The sequence below is a fragment of the Grus americana genome, chromosome 1 (assembly GCF_028858705.1).
Source record: "Grus americana isolate bGruAme1 chromosome 1, bGruAme1.mat, whole genome shotgun sequence".
Lineage (NCBI taxonomy): Eukaryota > Metazoa > Chordata > Aves > Gruiformes > Gruidae > Grus > Grus americana.
Genome location: NC_072852.1, coordinates 2,938,873 through 2,959,289, shown reverse-complemented (window position 1 = coordinate 2,959,289; position 20,417 = coordinate 2,938,873). Strand labels below are relative to the sequence as shown.

General features: G+C 40.3%; 1 protein-coding gene across 1 annotated transcript in view; it reads right to left on the bottom strand.

Annotated features, from left to right (window-relative positions):
- CHCHD3 (coiled-coil-helix-coiled-coil-helix domain containing 3) overlaps nucleotides 1-20,417 on the bottom strand; it is a 158,289-nt gene that overhangs the window by 43,027 nt on the left and 94,845 nt on the right. The window contains exon 5 of the mRNA XM_054844464.1: nucleotides 14,792-14,875. Coding sequence (XP_054700439.1) covers nucleotides 14,792-14,875 — 84 coding nt within the window. The remainder of the gene's footprint in view (nucleotides 1-14,791; nucleotides 14,876-20,417) is intronic.

Sequence of the window (20,417 nt, the reverse complement as noted above, 5' to 3'; positions counted from 1 at the left end):
GAAGCTTTCTATTTACTCTGTCTCCACTTTCATACTATTTCTTAAAGCCTGAACAAGAAGAGAAGTAAAATACTGCCCGCAAACTCAGAGCCACATAAAAATAGGTTCATGTGTCCGAAAACTTGTTTAAATTATATCAACAAGAAAAAAAAAAAAAAAAGACATCATACATCCCCTCAAATATTGTCAATAAATCCTTGTTCTGTTAACCACTTGTAAAACTCCCACTTCAAAAATATTCCACACATAGTACAGTACAAACACATGCAGCATTTTACACTTGGTTTTCCAATATAAAAGCACAGGTCTTGTAAAGATTTTTCAGTTTTTTATGAAGTTCTTTCAATTTTACAAGTATCTGAAATCATCTCTTGTCAGTTCATGGCAATAATTCAAAGAAAAAAATTCACTGAAGTTTTCTGAATTTAAAAGGGTCATTTTCTGCTTTTGAAAAAGCATTTAAAAAAAACCCCAAACTTCTTCATGTTTTCTAACAAAAGGAAGCCCAACCTCCACTGTTATCCAATAATTCATCTTACCTATACACAGCAATATTTTGTTTTGCTCAGTTGAAAGCCTACTGGAATACTACTGCCTGCTCAGCCACACGAGATTCTCAAGTCTTCAGCATTCTGCACATTACTTTAAACATATAATTAAAGAAAGTTTCAAAAAATTATGCGACAGTAGCAGCAGTAAATTCTTAAGAAGGAAGGAACATCATGAAAGCTGTTCGAAATGTGTAATGAATACAACATGGTCTGTATTCATTTCAAGGGGCGTGTTAAGCTGGCAACACATTATTTGGTAGCATTAAGTCAAAAAAATAGTGTACCTATTCACTGGTATTAAAGGGGACAAGACAGCAAAGCTATCATAGAATCACAGACTATCTCAAGTTGGAAGGGATCCATAATGATCCTCGAGTCCAACTCCGTGCTCCTCGAAGGACTACTTACAACTAAACATATGACTAAGAGCGTTGTCCAGATGCTCCTTGAACTCTGACACATCTGGTGCTGTGACCACTTCCCAGGGGGGCCTGTTCCAGTGACCAACCACCCTCTCAGTGAAGAACCTTTTCCTAATGTCTGACCTGATCTTCCCCTGACGTGGCTTCATTCTATTTCCTCGTGTTCTGTTGCTGGTCACCAGAAAGAGGAGATCAGCACCTCCCCCTGTGCTGCCCCCCCTTGAGGAAGACTGCGATGAGGTCACCCCTCAGCCTTCTCTTCTCCAAGCTGAACAAAGCAAGAGACCTCAGCCACTCCTCCTAAGTTTTGCCTCGAAGTCTGTCACCGTCTTGGTCAATCTCCTCTGGACACACTCTGATAGCTTGATGTCCTTCTTCTACTGAGGCACAAGGTTCTCGAGGTGGGGCCGCACCAGTGCAGTGCAGAGTGGGACAATCACCTCCCTCGACAGGCTAACTATGCTCTGCTTGATGCACCCCAAAATGCGGTTGGCCTCTTTGGCTGCCAGGGCACACTGTTGACTCATATTCAACTTGCTGTCAACCCAGTCCCCCAGATCTCTTTCCATGGGGCTGCTCTCCAGACTCTCATCCCCCAACTTGTATGTACAACCAGGATTACTCCATCCCAGGTGGAGAATCCGGCACTTGCTCTTGTTAAATTTCATACGGTTGGTAATTGCCCAGCTCTCTAGCCTATCCAGATCTCTCTGGAAGGCTCCTCTACCCTTGAGGGAGTCCACAGCTCCTCCCAGTTTAGTATCATCAAACCTAACGTACATTCAACTTCTGCGTCCAGAATAGTTCAACAGTTTTTCTTTCAAACACGCCAAACTGAACAGCTTCATCTACAGGAAACTATATCAAGGTGTCTTCTGTAAGGACAGACAGAGCTCCTGAGGGCCTGACGCACAGGGTAGGAATGGCACCCCCTGAAAAAGGAGCTCCTGGAGTCCCAATTTAAGGCTGTGGCTCTTCTCTTACTCCAAACCCCCCTTCCTCTTCTCTTTATGCTTTACCAAACACCGCACAGCTTTTAGAAAAAGATCATTTTTGGCACGTTGTGTTCACTTCCAACGTTATCTGCTGAATACAAAGCTTGCGCAACTGAAACCCGGTGGGAGGTGGGGATAAGAAAAAAGCGAAAATCTCCGTATTACTGTTGTAATCACAAAAGCCATGCATATATCCAGCACCTAACTCTACTGTAAATCCCATAAAGTAGGATTTGCCGAAAAATAATGCATGAGGTATCATTCACTGCCATCTAGAACAGTCTTTTAACGCACACTTTGGTAACTTGCGTTACGCTGTTTCAATGCACTAAACATTAATACCCATGCAACACTACCACCACCCTATAACAATTTGCTATCTTAAAAATGAAATCTGTTCAAAAATGCAACTATGATGCACACTTTAAAAGCCTGTTAGAGAAGTTAAGCAAGAAATAAATACACAGTGGTTTAAAACCATGCCTTCAAATTTCTAGACATTTTGCTGAATAAAATGGTTAACACAAAAGTGTCTATTTTAATTCTCTTACTTCTCTAGACAATAAACTGTGCAATATCTCCTTCTATGGCATTTATCAGATAATTCACTCTCAGTACGGTATTTTGATGATTGCATTGTTCTTTCCCTGCTTGGAGAAACTGAGGCAATGAAAAAATGGTGAATTTTCCAAGGTATGAAACAGAAATAGAATTACCAAACAGATTTTCTGTTCAAACATTTACTTGTTACTCAAAGGCAAAATTGCCATTTCTTAAAAAAATACAGGCACTTTCTACAACATGGGTCAAAATGCAAGTATTTGTACCTGTAGTAATTATAGTTTAAATCATGGTAACCACTGCCAAGCACTACTACGCGTCTACTTTGCAAACCGTAGGCTAGTGAGGATTAACTACTGAAATCAGTAGCAAGCTTGGCACAAGCAGACATTTCAGCTGGCATGCAGCAACAATTATCTGCAATGCTTTTAAAAACACATACGGTATCAAACACCAAAAAATAGTCTGTATTATTGTCGCAGTTGATTGGGAACAAGGAATAGCTTCTTTGGGCTTTATGTTTGAGAAATGCATAGACAAACAAGCAATAAATTTTGTTGCAGGAACAAAATCTCTATCTAACTGGGTTACGGTGGTACCAGATATGGAAAACACTGAAATGTTACTAAGGTAAGACATTTTAAAACGTTATAATTCTTCTTTGAGAATTAGACATATGTTTGAACTCCTCTGCTATGGTTCATTTGAATTTGCTTCCTAATTACCGCAGCTACGTTTTTGTGGTTTAGCGTGCATAAATACATATTCCTACGTGATTACGGCCCGCAGTGATGCAAACGGTTAAACTCTCTGACACGGAGTGGGGGGGAAAAAAATATAAAGATTTCAAAAGTGGCAGGAGAGTATCTACTCATTTCAAACACATGATTATCTTTCCATATTTCAAAAGGAAAGGCCTTTTGAGGCATAGAAATATGCATGTGAATAGAAACATATTGAAAAGTCTCAGCTTTCAGGTATAATGCTTTTCAGTTAGAAAGGCATAAGACGGGGGAACTTTCAATTCTCTCTGACACGCTTAAAGAGCGCTGAACACACCACCAGGCATTATCATTTCTGTCCCTTCTCCCGGCTACTTACAGTTCACCACCACTTTTCCTAAGCTGTGTCGATATCCCAATTAAAAACTACGACAGCAACAATGAGCCCCTCCGCAGCTGAACCGGACTGAGCGGGTTATCAGACACCAAACCCACAAACAAGCCTGAAAACCAGTTAAAACAGAATACGAGAAGTAAAAAGAAACCTTTGCCTTGGAAATATTAGTGTAAAAATGACATATAATTTTTCCAGGAAGGATCTCACAAACACAGAAATAGATGCCATCTCTTTCATCCCTTCCGAAGGAATGGGGAGTCAGGGATTTTAAAGGAATCCGGGTAATGCCCAAGACAAATTGGTTTTGCTCTCTTCAAAGCAAAAACTTGGCTGAAAAGAAGTTGCGACTAGGCTTGTCACCAAATCCATTATTCTGATTTTCTCCCATTTTCCTCAGTTTTTTTCCTTAAACTCCCCCGGTCATCCCGAATTTGAGTTCCTTCTGCTACCTTTACATCTAGTATTTTAGTTTCTGGGGAGTTTCACAGAATACGGAAAAAAATACATAATTTTGAATTTCTGTATTCTCAACGCAGAAAAAAACCAACTTTACTTAACCTTTCACTCCTTCTGCAGCAAAGCCTGGCCAAAGCCGAGATCTGGGGCACAATTAATCTTATCCAAAACTGGGTACATCTCTCTCACCCTCTCTCTTTAGAACGTGGCTGCATCCTAAGACGTTGGTTCAGCTCTTGCCGTGGCTGGACTCTCCCTGACGTTAAGAATACCATCTCTAGACACAAGAGCTCCTGGGCAGGATGTTTTACCTTCCACAATAAAATGAGGAAGACGACGTGCCTACACCAGGAGCAGGACACAATACAGAGCGTCGATTATCCTCAAACCCGGCGTGAACCATGTCCTTTACACAGATCCTTCCCAAAACCCAACGTTCTCTGTGCTTACCCTACAGAAACACAAAGGAGGATTAAATCCGCTGTCCCTTTTCCCTTTATGCCCGCATACACAAATGGTGAACCGTCAAAACCTGGCATGAAAAAGGCTGCGTCTGAATCGTGGCTTATTGTTCGGCGAACCCAAAACAGCCGCACAAAATCCATCAGCCGGCAGATGTAAATGGCCCGTCTCGAGCGCTGCGTTTCAGCAGCTCCTCTGGGCTTGAACAGAGCCCTCTCTCCCACCAAAGGCCAAGTTATTAAGAAATTGTTTGTCGACTTAGATTGGATTGATCATTTATTTCCCAAATTCCTTTTCCCATCATGTACTCATTATACGCCTCCTCCCAATGTAAGAGGACATTTATTAGCTTCTGCATTTATTGTGCTGGCAAATAGAAACATTTTGCAGCATTTCCTGAGGATTCTCTCATTTATCTATCGGTTTATAGGACTGAAGTATTTTTAGGGGCAGAAAAAAATTAAAATATCACTCAGACTGACAGCAGTGAAAACGAAGCCGGTATGTGCTTGGGAAGGCTATTTCAGCCTTTAGGTTTACAAGACTATTTAAAAAAAACCCACGGCGGCATTGCACATAAACGTTATTGCTTTATAATAGGAAAAATTACTAACTACTGCTTAGGCAGAAAAAGGGCTGTTTTAAAGAGAAAGGGCGCTCAGAGAATGTTTTAATGCATATAATGTCATTGATACTTGTTTAAATTAGGTAGGTTTTGGTTTTGCAAATGCACAAAGGACAGAGAACAGAAAACAAGTGAAAACAGGGACTGCTCTGTATTTCACTTTTTTTACATCTAATGCTCGGCCTGCCCAAAAGTAAATACTGGGTAATTCAAAAAAGTATGTAATACATTAGAAAGATATATGCATTTAAGGGAAAATATTTCTATCAGATTTTCAGGAAACTGAAAGACACTAAGGGATTATTGCTGTTGAATTATTCCTAATATCATATAAACGGTAAAAACTCTAGAAGGTATCCTAAAATTCAGTATTTTACTTGTCACGTGGTTCAGCCTAGAGTCGCGGTGTTTTCTAAATATGTTACTTTGACAAAGAGCTCCAAGCAAACTATCTCGCTGGGTGTTGTTTTAAATACAGTGTTAACTTAGTACGGCTTTTGTTCCTAAACTTCAACTTCTGTAAAGGAAAGAGGGTGGGAGGAGGGAACAGACTCGGGTAAAATGAAAGCTGCTTATTCATTAACTCCCCATATGTTAAAACATTTTGCCATATCCTACGAAATGCGACAAACGCTGCCTTTTAACATTCAAATGACAAATTTCTTTGGTTTGTTCTATTTTGCCTATTTAAAAAAATTCTCTCTCGTGGTCTTTTTCTTTGCTCCTCAAGAAGGGGAAGGGGAAAAGCACAGCTGAAACTATAAAGGAAAACAGATGCAGACACGATCACTAAGGGTGACTTAGGCAACGCTGACATGTTTATGTTTCACTGTATGCATCCACTAATTTGTATTCAGAAAAGTGAGCGGTGCTGGATGAACAACCTGCTTAGCTTCGGTAGGATCCGGCACGTGTTTCCGCAGGACAGCCGTCCCACGGGAGAGACGCGCTTGCTCCCACGCCGCGCACGCAGTCAGGTCCCGCTCGCCGTGATTTCCAGTCCTTCCGTCAGCCAAGGCAAGCGATGGCAGAGGAAAGGTGTCATCCAGATCTCCTGACAACGTGATTTCGGACACGGGAATGAAGAAGAGGGACCCGAAGGAGCTGCCCAACATGCTGCTTTTTCACTGCTTTGTTTTTCATTATTGCCCCATATGTTCCCACTCCCATCACATTTATCCTCATCTGTATTTTTTATTCATAGGAAGAACACGTATATGTGTTCAGACTTCACAAGCACCAAGATTCAAGTGACTTTAACACAAACCGAAACACTCTCAGAGAAAAATAATGATTAGTGATGACCAGTTATCATGGGACCGTAAATAAATTCCTATTCTTAAAGTACAGCAGGAGGTCAGTAAATGCTGAGATCCAGAGCAACGATAATTGTATAACTGAGGAAAAGTTAGGGGAAAAAAATGCAATTCAAGCAGTGAGGACTTAAAAGCTGCCAGAACAGAAATGGGTTTATGAAAGAAATCATCTTTGCAAAGCTGCATGATAGTTGGATAAACACAAAGCACTATATAAATAGCCAATCCCTGAAAAATATTATTTCCCTGTTTCTTGGGTCAGTAAATCCCCTATTTACTACCAAAATCTCTGAGAGTTTGAATTTTAGAGGTTTTGAGCGTCCACGTTTCCAATCAAAGGCTATCCCACCGCTCTGGGCATATCCCTGCATAACGCAGACAGTGCAACCTCAAAAAAACCCGCCCTCCCCTATACCTGAGGGGATGTCAGTGCCCAAATTCTGTAGGAAACGACACTGAGGCATCCTATAGGCTAAGAAAGAGACGTCAGGACGCGTTTAAAACATCGTTTTTGGCCAAAAAAGCATAATGAAATACAGCAGGACAAGTGGAGGGAAAATATCGGAGTCAGATCCGGCCAGTGATACAAGAAAAATGTTTTAAAGCAGAAGCTATCCAGGAAAACGAAGTTGTAAGAACGATGATGGGTTAGAAAGATATACTAATGGAGATAAAATAAAGGCAAAAATACACCCCATAACTGCGTCGTAAAAAGCACAGCATATTTGAAAAGTCTTGAGAGATCACAGAAATACATCCCTGCTGCTCTAAGTTATTAGTTTGCACCCAGTATGCCATTATCCCTAGGTCTTCCGCAAATTCTTACAAAACAAAAACATGGAATTACCCATCTTTTGCCCCAAGCTAAAACTATCAAAAAATCACAAACCATCCAAACCCATGGTTTTGCACACATTGGCTAAGCAAAAAAAGGATTGCAAACAATCTATATAAAACTACTGGTTACATGTTAAAAGTTATCAAGCCTCTTATTGCACAGGGAAAAAAGCCTGGAATATTAGTTATCACATTCTTTTTTTTTTTTTTGTCTCTATTTATATAAAGACATACATACAGAATGAAAAAATAATCTATAAACAAACATTTAGAGACACATCAATACCTACTATTCAGCATGGAACAACTCCTTATTTTGTTATTAAGCGGCATTTCAGCATTGCTATTGATTGGATATGTGATAGTGAAGGATGAGACAGAAACAGGTATTTTTTTAATGGGAAAATGTCTCAGAAGAAAATGCCACGCATTTTTGGTGGGCTTGGGGAAAAAAAAAAACCAAAAACATGGGCGAGGCGTGTATTTAATAACTGGCATATTACCTATTTATTCAGAAAATGGTAAATAAAAGATAATGAGCGGGGGGGGGGAATAAAATCGAGGCTTAGAAACAATTGTTCAGAATAATGATTGTGGCTCCGCAAGATACGGAGGTCGTGCATTCATGCAGCACTCCAGTGAGAAGGCTACAGCTCTGTCTGCCTTTGTCAATCAGGTTGAGGTTTCCGATATTGTAATTGGTAGCAAGTTTCCTAATCTCAACCTGCCAGGCAAGAAGCGTTCAACAAAAGCTCTATCCCCAAAATATAATGAAATTTGAAGAGAGGAATTTTCTAATATTGGCAACATGAAGCAAGATCACAGGTTGGGTTGACAGCTTTATTATGCTAAACTGACAAAAACATTACGCTCTGGTCAGTACTAAAAAGGGGGGTTTTCATGAGCAGTATGGAAATACAAAGCACTGGGAAACTCTGATGAACTTCTACTTTTATCTCATTGGCGCAGCATATGAGCTCAGACATCGAAAAGTCTCCTGGCCCAAGCAGAAAATGAGAAATTAATATATCTTGATTTTATACTCGGGTCTCTTGCTGCACCGGTTTGGGGATAACTGCAAGAACCCACAGTCACAGCTGAATATCCATTAAAAAAAGAAGACACCAATAACTTCCCAGAGATAAAAAAGACATCAATAACTTCCCAGAGATAATACAATTCATTAACGATTACGTTATATGACATACAGTAGTATTCTTCAAATGGAAGCCATAATATATTTTATTGCTTCTATCTGAAAAATGTTTGGAAATAGGGTTATGTATTGATATGCAGGGAGGTTTTTATATATATATATATATATATATATATATTTGATATGGGGAGGGACAGAGACAGAGAAATAGATAGCCAGATGGAAACAAAAAAAAAAAACCCACTGAGAACATCTCATAAAAATGGACGGGAAATAAGAATGATGGAATTCTCTTCTTTCAAGCCACGGATATTTAGAGACCGATGCTATAATGACTGGTTAAAATGCAAAATTATTGTGAAGTGATACAACATACCCACTTAAACGGGAGGAGAAGAAAGGTCTGCAAACTGCCTTTCAGCCCATCTTTTCTGAAATACAGGAGTTTGGATAGGTCAAAGACAACCCAGCTATTCCTAAAAGCATCAGTTTAAATAGCAGAAGAAAGAAAAAGACTAAGCATTTTTAGCTGAACCACATTTACCAAATCCACCTCTCCGGACAGAGGACTATGAAGCATCTCCACAGAGGCAAACCGGAGAAGCTCTGAAAGCTGGGGAAGTCAGAAGAGATTCCTTTACAGATCACGTTCTCAAAAAAGACGGTGGCAGTACACGTTAAAGCGCCTATCGAAAGGTTGCTTTACTCATCTATGATAAGAAAGGTGCAAAATATAAAGCAAATGCAGAACGCAGTGATTATTCCTGCTACGATTATGTTTAGAACAGAAATCTATTTGAGCGATATTTTGTATTGCAATGGACAATTTGGAAAAACCTACCAGTATTACGCGTGTCCAACAAGGAAAGCACCCATCGCGCTTAATCAACAAGTACAACTTAGCAAGTCTGGGAGCTCTCTGCTACAGCTAATTCCATTTCTTCATGGGAACAATGACAAAATGGGACACGGTTTAGTAGACACGAGGGCGTTGGGTTGACGGCTGGACCTGATGATCTTAGAGGTCTTTTCCAACCTTAAGATTCTATGATTCTATGGAAAGGTTTGCTGAGCTTTCCCTAAGTGCTCCGCACACAGTATCATCAGGCAAAACCATTTCCTACTTTGCTGGATCCAGCCTGAAGCCTTGCAACGCTGTACCTACATCACTGCTATTTGATTTTGAAAGACATGAAAGAACGCAGTGCAAATGTGTGGAGAGTCAACATGTTTGCTCTAGCGAATACAAACTTCTAAACACAAGAGGTGAGAGCCAAATCATCCTCTGGTTATGAAATTCTTGCTGATAAGAGTCATGCAAGATCGAAGGAAGTAAACAGACTGATAACTTAAAACAAACAGAAAAAAACCCGTTTAAACTGCTAAAATACATTGTAGGGAAGAAAAATGTTTGTAGTTATTATACTGCTTTGTAATAGTCCCCCTCTGTTATCTACATCTTGCAAACTACAGTTTACAAAAAATACAGTAAACAGATTCTGATTATTTAGTTGTTGAGATCTGAAAAGGTAAACAAGACTCTGAAGCATCTGAACAAGCGCGGAATTCGCATTGTTTGCATCTTAGCGCTTATGTTCATTATAAACACCCACAAAAAAGCCAATCCTTGGCTGCGAAGCTGAACTGTATATCATCTTTTCTGAGCGCTGGGGCTATCACTGCAAAGCATGTCGGTCCATTCTAAGCCTTGAATAGAAAAAAGGAAGAGATCATTAAATTAGAATTTCCCCACACAATTGGTATAAGCATTTCCTACCAACAGGATTAGTATGAACACGAGATCCCAGAATAAAGCTGCTCAGCAGTGAGGATGGCAGTTTAGTGTCTAGTAAATTTGATTTCTCTGAAAATCCTGACACATCATAATAGCGAAATCCTATTTACTGTAGCAAGCAGGATGGATAATACTATTTAACACCTGGTATAGTATGTGCCATCAGCTCACAGCTTTGTGCTCTGTGTGCTCATCTTACCTTAAGGTTAACGCTCCTTGACAGCCTACATGGTAAGTAGAATCCCCAAATTAAGTGCCGAACCTACGATTTGCAAATCCTTCCTCAAAATTTAAGCCACGAAAAAATGGCCGCAGATAAGAGGATCACATTTCCAGAACTTATGTCTATATTCTCAGGCTCTGATCTGGCAGTAAGCTCCGTACATACGGTGCAGGAGCCTCCCTGCACAAAGGCCACTGAAGCCAGCAAGGACATGGACAGAAATTATAGAATCGGCAAGGAAGAACTACCAGGGCAGTAACTTGTTGACTGCTAAATCTGTAGCGTGTCTAACATAATGCTGAAACGTCCAAATGCTAAAGGATTAATTTTATTACCTTACGTCATACGCATATTCACGTGCATACTACTCAATACTTACGGAAAGTATTTCTAGGAATCTCACAAGCATAGAAATTTAGCTCGACTGAGAAATACCCTGATTAATATGGGGATACATATTTTGCTCATTCACACTCATAAACTAAGTAGTTGTGTCATACAGCAGTGTATTAAAATTAATTTCCTTCTGCTCCTATGACTAGGGGCATGATTCTTGTAATGATGCATAATAGTATTAGGAAGCAGCGTAACATGAAAACAGTTGCATTTGCCGAAGAAAATTGGAACTAGGGAGAGTTGCATCATTCTGAAAGCAAGAGAAGCACACGGAGATACACCTCGTCGTGAATGTCTACGTGACGCCAAAACTACAGGCTTAAGAGGGAGCCAAAATACTCTGAGGTCAAAGCAACTGGGTGAAGGAACGACAGGGCGTCAGCTGCGCTGTAGACAGAATTAATGCAACGGTTGGTGTTGACTGGAACCTACACATCACAGCAACATCGGAGATGTAAAGATGGTTATGAAGTCTACAGCCACTGGGGCTTGGAATTGACCTTGAAACCAGCGGCACGATGGAAGGATGATGGACGTGGAGGAGCTGAACAGACAAGGGATGAATACAACAGGACAGACGCGTGTGAGTGTGTGTGTGGATACACGCATGAAACTACGTTAGAGAAAAAGGTTAACAGGATTGTTCTTCGAGGTAGGAAGCTGCACGTTCCGCCCAAGACTTTAGTTTTCCTTTTTCTAGCTCTGCTATTTTAAAAGAAAAATCAAATGGTTTAAAATATTATACTTATTTTACTTATATTTGTTATATTAAATAATTAAGGTAATATAGGGTACACATACATCAGTGATTCGAATAATATCTTTTGGGTTTGGGTTTTTTTACTGTAGTCAAGAAGCACCATTAGCCTGTCAGCAGACAATGAAAAACACCGATAATTTTTTCTCAAAGCATAATGTGCAAACTCTTAAATAACAGCTTTACATCCTAGTCAGATATACAGTATGAGAAGGTTATTCTTTAACTCCTTTGTTAAACTATCTCATTTTGCTTTGCTGCTGTGGAGCATGTAATAACTCATAGCTGATGTGCTATCTTTGACCTAGAAACACTGGCAGCTGTTAGGGGAATCGCTGGGTTTTTGGAAAGTATCAAAAGGTTTTTAGCACATAAACCAAATTTATGAACAGATATCGCCCTGGAGAATAGAATTGTTTATGTTTTAGTATCCCAGCTGTCACTGGTGCACAGTTATTTTGTCCTGTATTAATCCCCTGAAAAGGTTGAGCATCTTCACTTAGTCACTGAAATATTTTATAATTGACAGACTTCATCTGGCACTGAATATGTATAATAATTTTCTCCATAAGGAGCACACTGCGCTGACACTAATCTGTTCTGTTGTCATCTCCCTTTATTATCAACGTCTGCATTGTTTTTTCAGAAGCACCGAAGAACACAAATACAAAGCTTCTAATTGAAAAAAGCTAAGTAATCAAAAAGCCAATTAATCACACAGATGAGCTCTGACACTCAATGATGCAACAGACAGAAATACCACATACGCATAACTGAAGTATTTTTAAAGTGTGCTTATTTGATGTAAAAATGATCTGAGAATGTAATTAGCATTCTTTGTCACAGGTGACAGACTCATATTGCACATTTCTTCATACTGACATCACTTCTCTGAGCTCCGCTTGCTCTGCTCCCACCTTACCTGCCGTTCTGATCTTTTCTCTGCTGAACAGCCGTACTCTGACTTTGGGTACCTTTCCCTGAAATCAGGACAAGTTTAGGAACAAATAAGCAGCCTATTATTGCGCTCTGTAATTTCCAAAACATTAGGCCTTTCCAGACCTTCCTTTTTTCTTAAAGCTCTATTTCCATCCCAGCGCTCTAAAATCACCAATCCTGAAAGTCACAAATGACCTTAATAACGGCTGCGGGCACCAGCCTCCGTGAAGCTGGGATGGCAGGAGACGTGACCTCTCTGCTTCTGCAGGTTTTCATTCTGTAATCTCCACATCTCTGCAAAAGTTCAAAGCCAGATTTGGAGCACAGAGTTCACCTCTTTTTAGAGCTCGACGACTCTTTTTTCGCGTAGAAGAGATACGCACAGGTACTTTGAAAACAAACCGGATGACAACTTGGCAAAGCAAAGGTTTCTTAGCTTACAAATAAAAAGTCAGAATGAAGAAACCAGCCTTAACATCACGAGAGCTCCAGCCTGAAAGCAGAGCAAACATCATCCGTGGCATAAGGCAGTCAATTCCGAACCGCCTGCTCTAGTCCTGGAGACTTCCAAGCCCAAGAAGAGAAAGCAAGAGATGGCAGGGTTCACCTATTCCACACCACTTGGAGGACAACCCTTCAGTAGTACTCAAATACAGTTATTTAAAGCTGATTATCTCACTTGCACACAACGATGATATGGTCACACGCGTGTTAACGTGCGAGTCCACATCGGAAGTCTTCCCCTAAGAGAAGCAAGCGAAGACACTGTATCGGCGACCTACTTTAACATTACAAATAACTAAGAATAACATCTTACTTGCTGCAGAGCACCTTAAAAAGGTAAAAGAAAAGCTTTCAAACGAAGAATCGTGGGTAATCGCACATCCTTTGCCGTGAACTACTCCAGTACTACTTGGGTCGTAACGATAAAACAGAAGGCCGATAACTGAGAGCAGAGGTACAACCACCCCGTAAGACGCCAGCTTGGGTGAGATAATGCAGGCGCTTTTTCCTCGAACGCCAGCCAGTTATTTGAGAATAAGGAAGGTATTCTGTGGGGTTTTTTGTGTGTGAAGGAATTTAATTATTAACTGTTTAAATAATGCACAGTTTTAGAATCATTAAACTAATTTACCCTCATCCTTTCAAACTATTTTTCATTGCCAAGAACATGACTTCATTAATGTCATCTTCAAAAAGGTAGGACAAAACACTGAGACAGTATCTGATATGCCCTCTATTTAAAATATTCATTAAGACCAATTATATACACTGATAATTCATGCAACATGTTCGTCTTCCTAATCCGTAAAAACAAGGGGTTTTTCTGCTATCCTGCTAAGATGCATAAATGAATATATATCATATTAATATAGTTTTCAAAACTAACTAAAAAAATCCAAATTAATCAACAATAGGTAGACTCAGGAAGAAGGCAGAGGGGGAAAGGAGGCAAATGTATTCAGGCTGAAGGTTACAGCCAACCCGAGATCTAGAAAACGATGACAGCAGTAATTATTTGAAATTAACATCCTATAAAATAATACCCTATAAAGAACAGGAATGTTAACAGCAATATGTTGAAACATTTCTTATTAAATACATTGTAAGCACGTCACACAGCTTACCAAACTGTTCTGTACAGTTTAGTTTTAAGTCTACTGTGACAAAAAGATACAGAAGTGCTTTTTAAACGTAGCATAAAGAACTTGCAATTAACATTAAACTCTCCACGTACTGGTGGCTTTTGGAGGAACCACCCAACGAAAGCAACTGTGGACCGCACCACCACCAGAAATTCAGTATAAATCCGCGCATTTCACATGCAATTTTAAGATGACTTGATGATACCGATTCACTTGCACTGGCTCTTCGTCAGTGTTGGTATAAAAGTAACCTCGTTAGGATTATTTCTCTGTATGTAATTACTACCACAGATGAAATCTCACTGCAAATGTGAGAACTTCGTTAGTAAAGAAAATATTCTCAACATTAAAGCCTCCATCTTGTCAATATTAAGTCAGAAACAGTAGCAGTTAATACCAAAAAAACCACCCTCTGGCCACAGTTTTAATCTCGATCTCCTTAGAAAAGTCATCTTGTTTAACAGTAAAACATAACCAGAAAGTCAGTAGCAGAAACGAACAGAAAACTCTTCATTAAAAGGGAAAGAAGGCTTACCCTTTCTTCCAGTCGAGCCAGCTGCTCTTTGTAGTAAGCATCATGCTTCTTCAGTTCTCTGTCTTTCTCTTCCAGCTGCTTGGCCTAAAAAAAGAAATAGAAAGATAAAACTGGATCAAGAAAGAGCCTCACTTGCAAAGGAAAACATCGACGATAAATTATACCAGTAGGGAATATACAGCGGCCCAGAACTGTGGTCTATTAGTTTTTGCCAAACAGTACATTAATAAGATGATGATTGCTGCATTGAAAATGTAAAGAGATTGTCTATTGTACAGGGTTTTTTTCCTTCCCTCCTCAACAGCTGCGCCGGTTTGTCCAAACGTCTTTGGAAATGTCACGAAGATGGAACCAAGCATACCCTGCTGAGATTAATTTAAAAAAAAAATAAAAATAATAATCCTGCAGATAATTTCTGAACTTCAGGAAACTTGCTCAAGGTACCGAAAAAAATATATGCAGAGCCTGAATATTTAACTTTATTTGTTAACTGTTACTAAGTGGACATTTTGACATGAGAATAGCTGAACTTCAATCCACGTATTTGTAGGCAGTGGTAAAAAGAATGTTTTTGAAGTAGCTGTTTTTTCTCTAAAACTCCAATTCAGGAATGTATTTAGCATGTGCTTAATTCTAAACACATGAATGTTTGGAAAGAACCAAATGCTTACATATTTGCAAAAGCAGATCTAAAAAGCACATCTAAAACTCGGCTGTCCTCTTTAATTAGTAATCATTCTTCTGGAAACTCCTACATCGGTTACGTATCCAACTAAGCAAGCTGAAACCCTTTACTGTAGGATCACTCCCATGTCCAGTAACTTAAAATAATACAGAAGAACTTTGAACATCTATCTTTTGAATACTAATATGACTCGAGTATTCACTTAAGAGACACTGCTTCCAGCACGACTGAGCAAGTTGACTTTTTTTGGCTTTTCATCTGTAGTACGTACCAATAGGTTGTATTAAGGGGACTCATTAAGAATTGTAAGATACGTTAAAATAGCACACGTGCACACAGAATACATACAAAGGCACAAGTCCTCCAGAGGAAATACTGGACAAGTGATTTTTAACAAGTTAGGGAGGATTTAATGCCTAAATCATCAGCACAAATTCATGCCAGGCTCATAATGTTTTAATAATAAAATATCTTTCGTGAATAATAATTAACTATCAGTGGTCATTACCACAATTGCCTATTCCACATTAGTCATTTACCTCTAACATACTATTTTCACCCAGGTAGCAATACGACAAAGCCAGCTGCAAAAAGTTCCTATTTTAGCAGCATCAGGTAAAATGGCACGCTGTCGTACTCTGCCTACTAAAGATGGTATCTCCGGGTCCCGCTCGCGGAAGCGCGTCAGCAAACTTCCACCACATACTGTGCCAGACTTGTATAGATAATAGGATTTCATTTTCTTTGTCAAGATTGGTGGGGTTTTTTGGTTTGGGCAAATAGCCAAGGAATTAAAAAACAAAACAAAAACAAACAAACAAAAAAAACCCCACCCCACCCTTTGGATTTTTGGTTGTTCCTTACTTAAGTACTTACCTTTTGTTCTATATCCTGAAGCATGTAAAAAAATTAAAAAACTCAAATTAAATTTATTATATAATTGGCAATAGAAGAAAGCAGAAAAATGCATGCATGTCAGGCTTATCCGTAATCTAGAACAACGCAGAAAACCACTTGTTTGTTTTTTTTTCATGCAACTTCACCAAAAATATCCCTGCTCATCCAAAAAGCACACAGCCAAATTTTAATTCCACTTGGATGAACCAAACCTTGCCCTCTGCCAACCACCTCACCTTCAGTACAGCGCCATGGAGCACATGACCTGTCCACCACCATTGAAATCACCCTTTATTCACTTCAAAAAACTACTTACAGGTTTTTCCAAAGCTGGTTACACTAAATATCCTACAGCCTAACTACCACGCTTTGTATTGATCATGGGTTTGCTTTTTCTAGATAATCCCTGTCTCACCACTCAAACCTGCCTCTTGCTGTGGTTATAGAAACAACTAAAAATTCACGGCAGGTTGAGCCTACCCAGACCATCCTCTTCAAATCTCTAATACAATACTCCAATGCATTATCACAGTTACTCATACATGAATGTTTTACGTACAACCATCTCATGATCCCTGAAATACTGGCGAACGCAAGAACTTTTGCTTTTGTGCAAGTGGAGTGAAATAGGCCAGTGACAAAGAAAACGTAAAATTAACGTTCCATAACGCTCGTGAGAACTTGGTTAAGTTTTAGTTCTTACGATTCAATAGTGCTTCACACGATTCTATCGATGACCCAAAAGTAAGCAGCAAATCTGACTTTGGAAAGCCAATCAGATATAATGAAACCCACGCAAGAGCATCATGACTTAATTCACTCGCCCCATTACTGATAATTCACAAGGGCAGAAATTCTCAGGGTCAAGGGCACACTACCAACGGAGGAGATGAAACCCATCGTCTGCTCCAGGTCCAGCTGATCACTCAGCGTCAATTCTCTCCATCTCACAGAAATAAATATTTGCAAGAGATTAGCTGATACTTCCTCTCCTAGATAAAAATGAGTGAAAGAATGAGAGGCAATCTTCACAACTGCTGCGGATCATTTTATGAAGATGACAAACCCCGAGGTTCAACCCAAAAATCCCTTGCCAAACTTCTCGTACAACAATGCTAAAGCCACTTATGCTGTTTAACACCATGCACAGCTGAAGACTGCACCATGCTCCAACTGCACTTCCAATTCATGGAAATGCTCTTCTGCATCGTTTTGTATCTTTTATATACAGAAAATGATGTTTTATCCACGTGATGCCGCTACTACTTTCAACTCAATTTCCAATATTCTGCATGTTACAGCACTAAGGGATTTAAGACCTGTTCCTCATAAAATCTTACATCACACTGGCTCCATCCACATGAACCGTAATTTAATGTTCAAATACTGTTGTTACTGCTATTGCTTTTCATTTCAAAAATTGGCCAGGACACATTCACATCTAATCTATATAAAATAAAAAAACCCAAATGTGTGGACATCTGGCTGGTTGGTTTTTTCATTAAAACTCTCTACAGGTGAATTAGAGCTGGCATACATGTGAGCTCCGAAAGCGTTTGAAAACTTTCAAGAAATTTCAACTGGATCGAGATAAACTCTCAATGACTGATGTCTAGGAAAATAACAATACTCCTACAAAAATGCCTAAAACCTCCCTTAATAGGACATCACAAGATGCCCTAAATTTTTCATAAAAGAGAAATACAGAGCATGAAAGACAAGAAAGCTGAAAGAAAAAAAACCTAACTAAAAGCTCCCGAATCACAGAGTATATTGCTCAGAACATCTCTGTAACAGAGGAATTCAAACAGAAAATACAAATATTAAAAAATTACAACTTCTAGAATGTTGATTTTTACTAAATTACTCCAGCCAACCACTATACATTTAAGCTGGATCATTTCAGACACCACATCTGCAAGCCACACGCCTGATACTACTCCATTATATGGATCAGGATAAATAAAGCAAGAAATGCTAATATCTTGGATTGAATGGAATTAGTGTCAGAAAACATTCACGTTTATTAAAAACACTTGAGCACAGATAGGTAAAAACTATAATTTTGTTAGAAAACGTTACTTTTGAGATTCACGTCTACTGATAGTCAATTGAACCTCACGTAGACACAATTAATTCTGAGGCAGTGTTGCATCGGCAGAACTGTCCAGAAGACCTGCACGTGCCTCTGAGTTTAAATTCTTTCCGTCTGTGTCTTGCTTGCTGATCGAATACCATTCAAAATAGAGAAACGGATTTGTTTAACAGCATCTGATCACTATATGAAAGACAATATGAGCAGGGGAACGCAAACCACATTTGTTCCAAGGATATCCATCTGAACACAATTTTTTACCCTTGGAAGTTTGTTTTGCCCTGGAAAGTTTGTTGGGGTTTTTGGGCTGGTTTTTTGCATTTGGTTTCCTGTCCCCCAAAATAATCCCCCACGGGATCAGGTTAGGAAAGCTAAAGCCCTGATAGAATTAAATCTAGCCAAGGACATCAAGGGTGACAAGAAAAGCTTCTATAGGTACGTCAGTGATAAAAGGAAGATAAGGGAAAATACGGGCCCTCTGCAGAAGAAAACGGGAGACCTGGTTACCGGGGACATGGAGAAGGCTGAGGTACTCAATGACTTTTTTGCCTCAGTCTTCACCGGCAAGTGCTCCAGCCACACCGCCCAAGATGCAGAAGGTAAAGGCAGGGACTAGAAGAACAAAGAACCACCCACTGTAGGAGAAGATCAAGTTCGAGACTATCAAAGGAACAAGTCCATGGGACCTGGTGAGATGCATCCACAGGTCCTGAGGGAACTGGCAGATAAAGTTGCTAAGCCACTATCCATCATATCTGAGAAGCTGTGGCAGTCTGGTGAAGTTCCCACTGACTGGAAAAGGGGAAACATAACCTTCATTTTTAAAAATGAAGACCCAGGAATCTACAGGCCAGTCAATCTCACCTCTGTGAGAGTCCAGCAAGATCATGGAGCAGATCCTCCTGGAAACTATGCTCAGGCACATGGGAAATAAGGAGGTGATTGCTGACAGCCAACGTGGCTTCACTAAGGGCAAATCGTGCCTGACAAATTTGGTGGCCTTCTATGATGGGCTAACAGCGCTGGTGGATAAGGGAAGAGCAACTGATGTCATCTACCTGAATTTGTGCAAAGCATCTGACATTGTGCCACACAACATCCTTGTCTCTAAATTGAGAGTTGAGGTCAACAGCTCAATGTCCAAGTAAAGACCAGCGACGAGTGGCTTTCCTTAAGGTCCCGGTATTGGGACCGGCGCTGTTTAACATCTTTGTCAGCAACATGGACAGGGGGATTTAGTGCACCCTCAGCAAGTTTGCCGACAACACCAAGCTGTGTGGTGGGTCGACACGCTGGAGGGAAGGGATGCCATCCAGAGGGACCTGGACAGACTGGAGAGGTGGGCCTGTGTGAACCACATGAAGTTGAAGAAGGCCAAGTGCAAGGTCCTGCACGTGGGTTGGAGCAATCCCAAGCACAATTACAGGCTGGGCGGATGAACTGAGAGCAGCCCTGAGGAGAAGGACTTGGGGGTGCTGGTTGATGAAAATCTCAACATCAGCCAGTAATGTGTGTTTGCAGCTCAGAAAGCCAACTGTGTCCTGGGCTGCATCCAAAGCAGCATGACCAGCAGGTCGAGGGAGGGGATTCTGCCCCTCTACTCTGCTCGCATGAGACCCCCGTGCAGTACTGCGTCCAGCTCTGGGGTCCCCAGGACAAGAAAGACATGGAGCTGTTGGAGTGAGTCCAGAGGAGGCCACGAAGATGATGCAAGGACTGGAGCACCTCTGCTATGGAGACAGGCTGAGAGAGTTGGGGTTGTTCAGCCTGGAGAAGAGAAGGCTCCAGGGAGACCTTAGAGCCCCTTCCAGTCCCTGAAGGGGCTACAGGAAAGCTGGAGAGGGGCTGGTGACAAGGGCAGGGAGTGACAGGATAAGGGGAATGGCCTGAAGCTGCAGGAGGGGAGATTTAGATTAGATATTATGAAGAACTTCTTCCCTGTGAGGGTG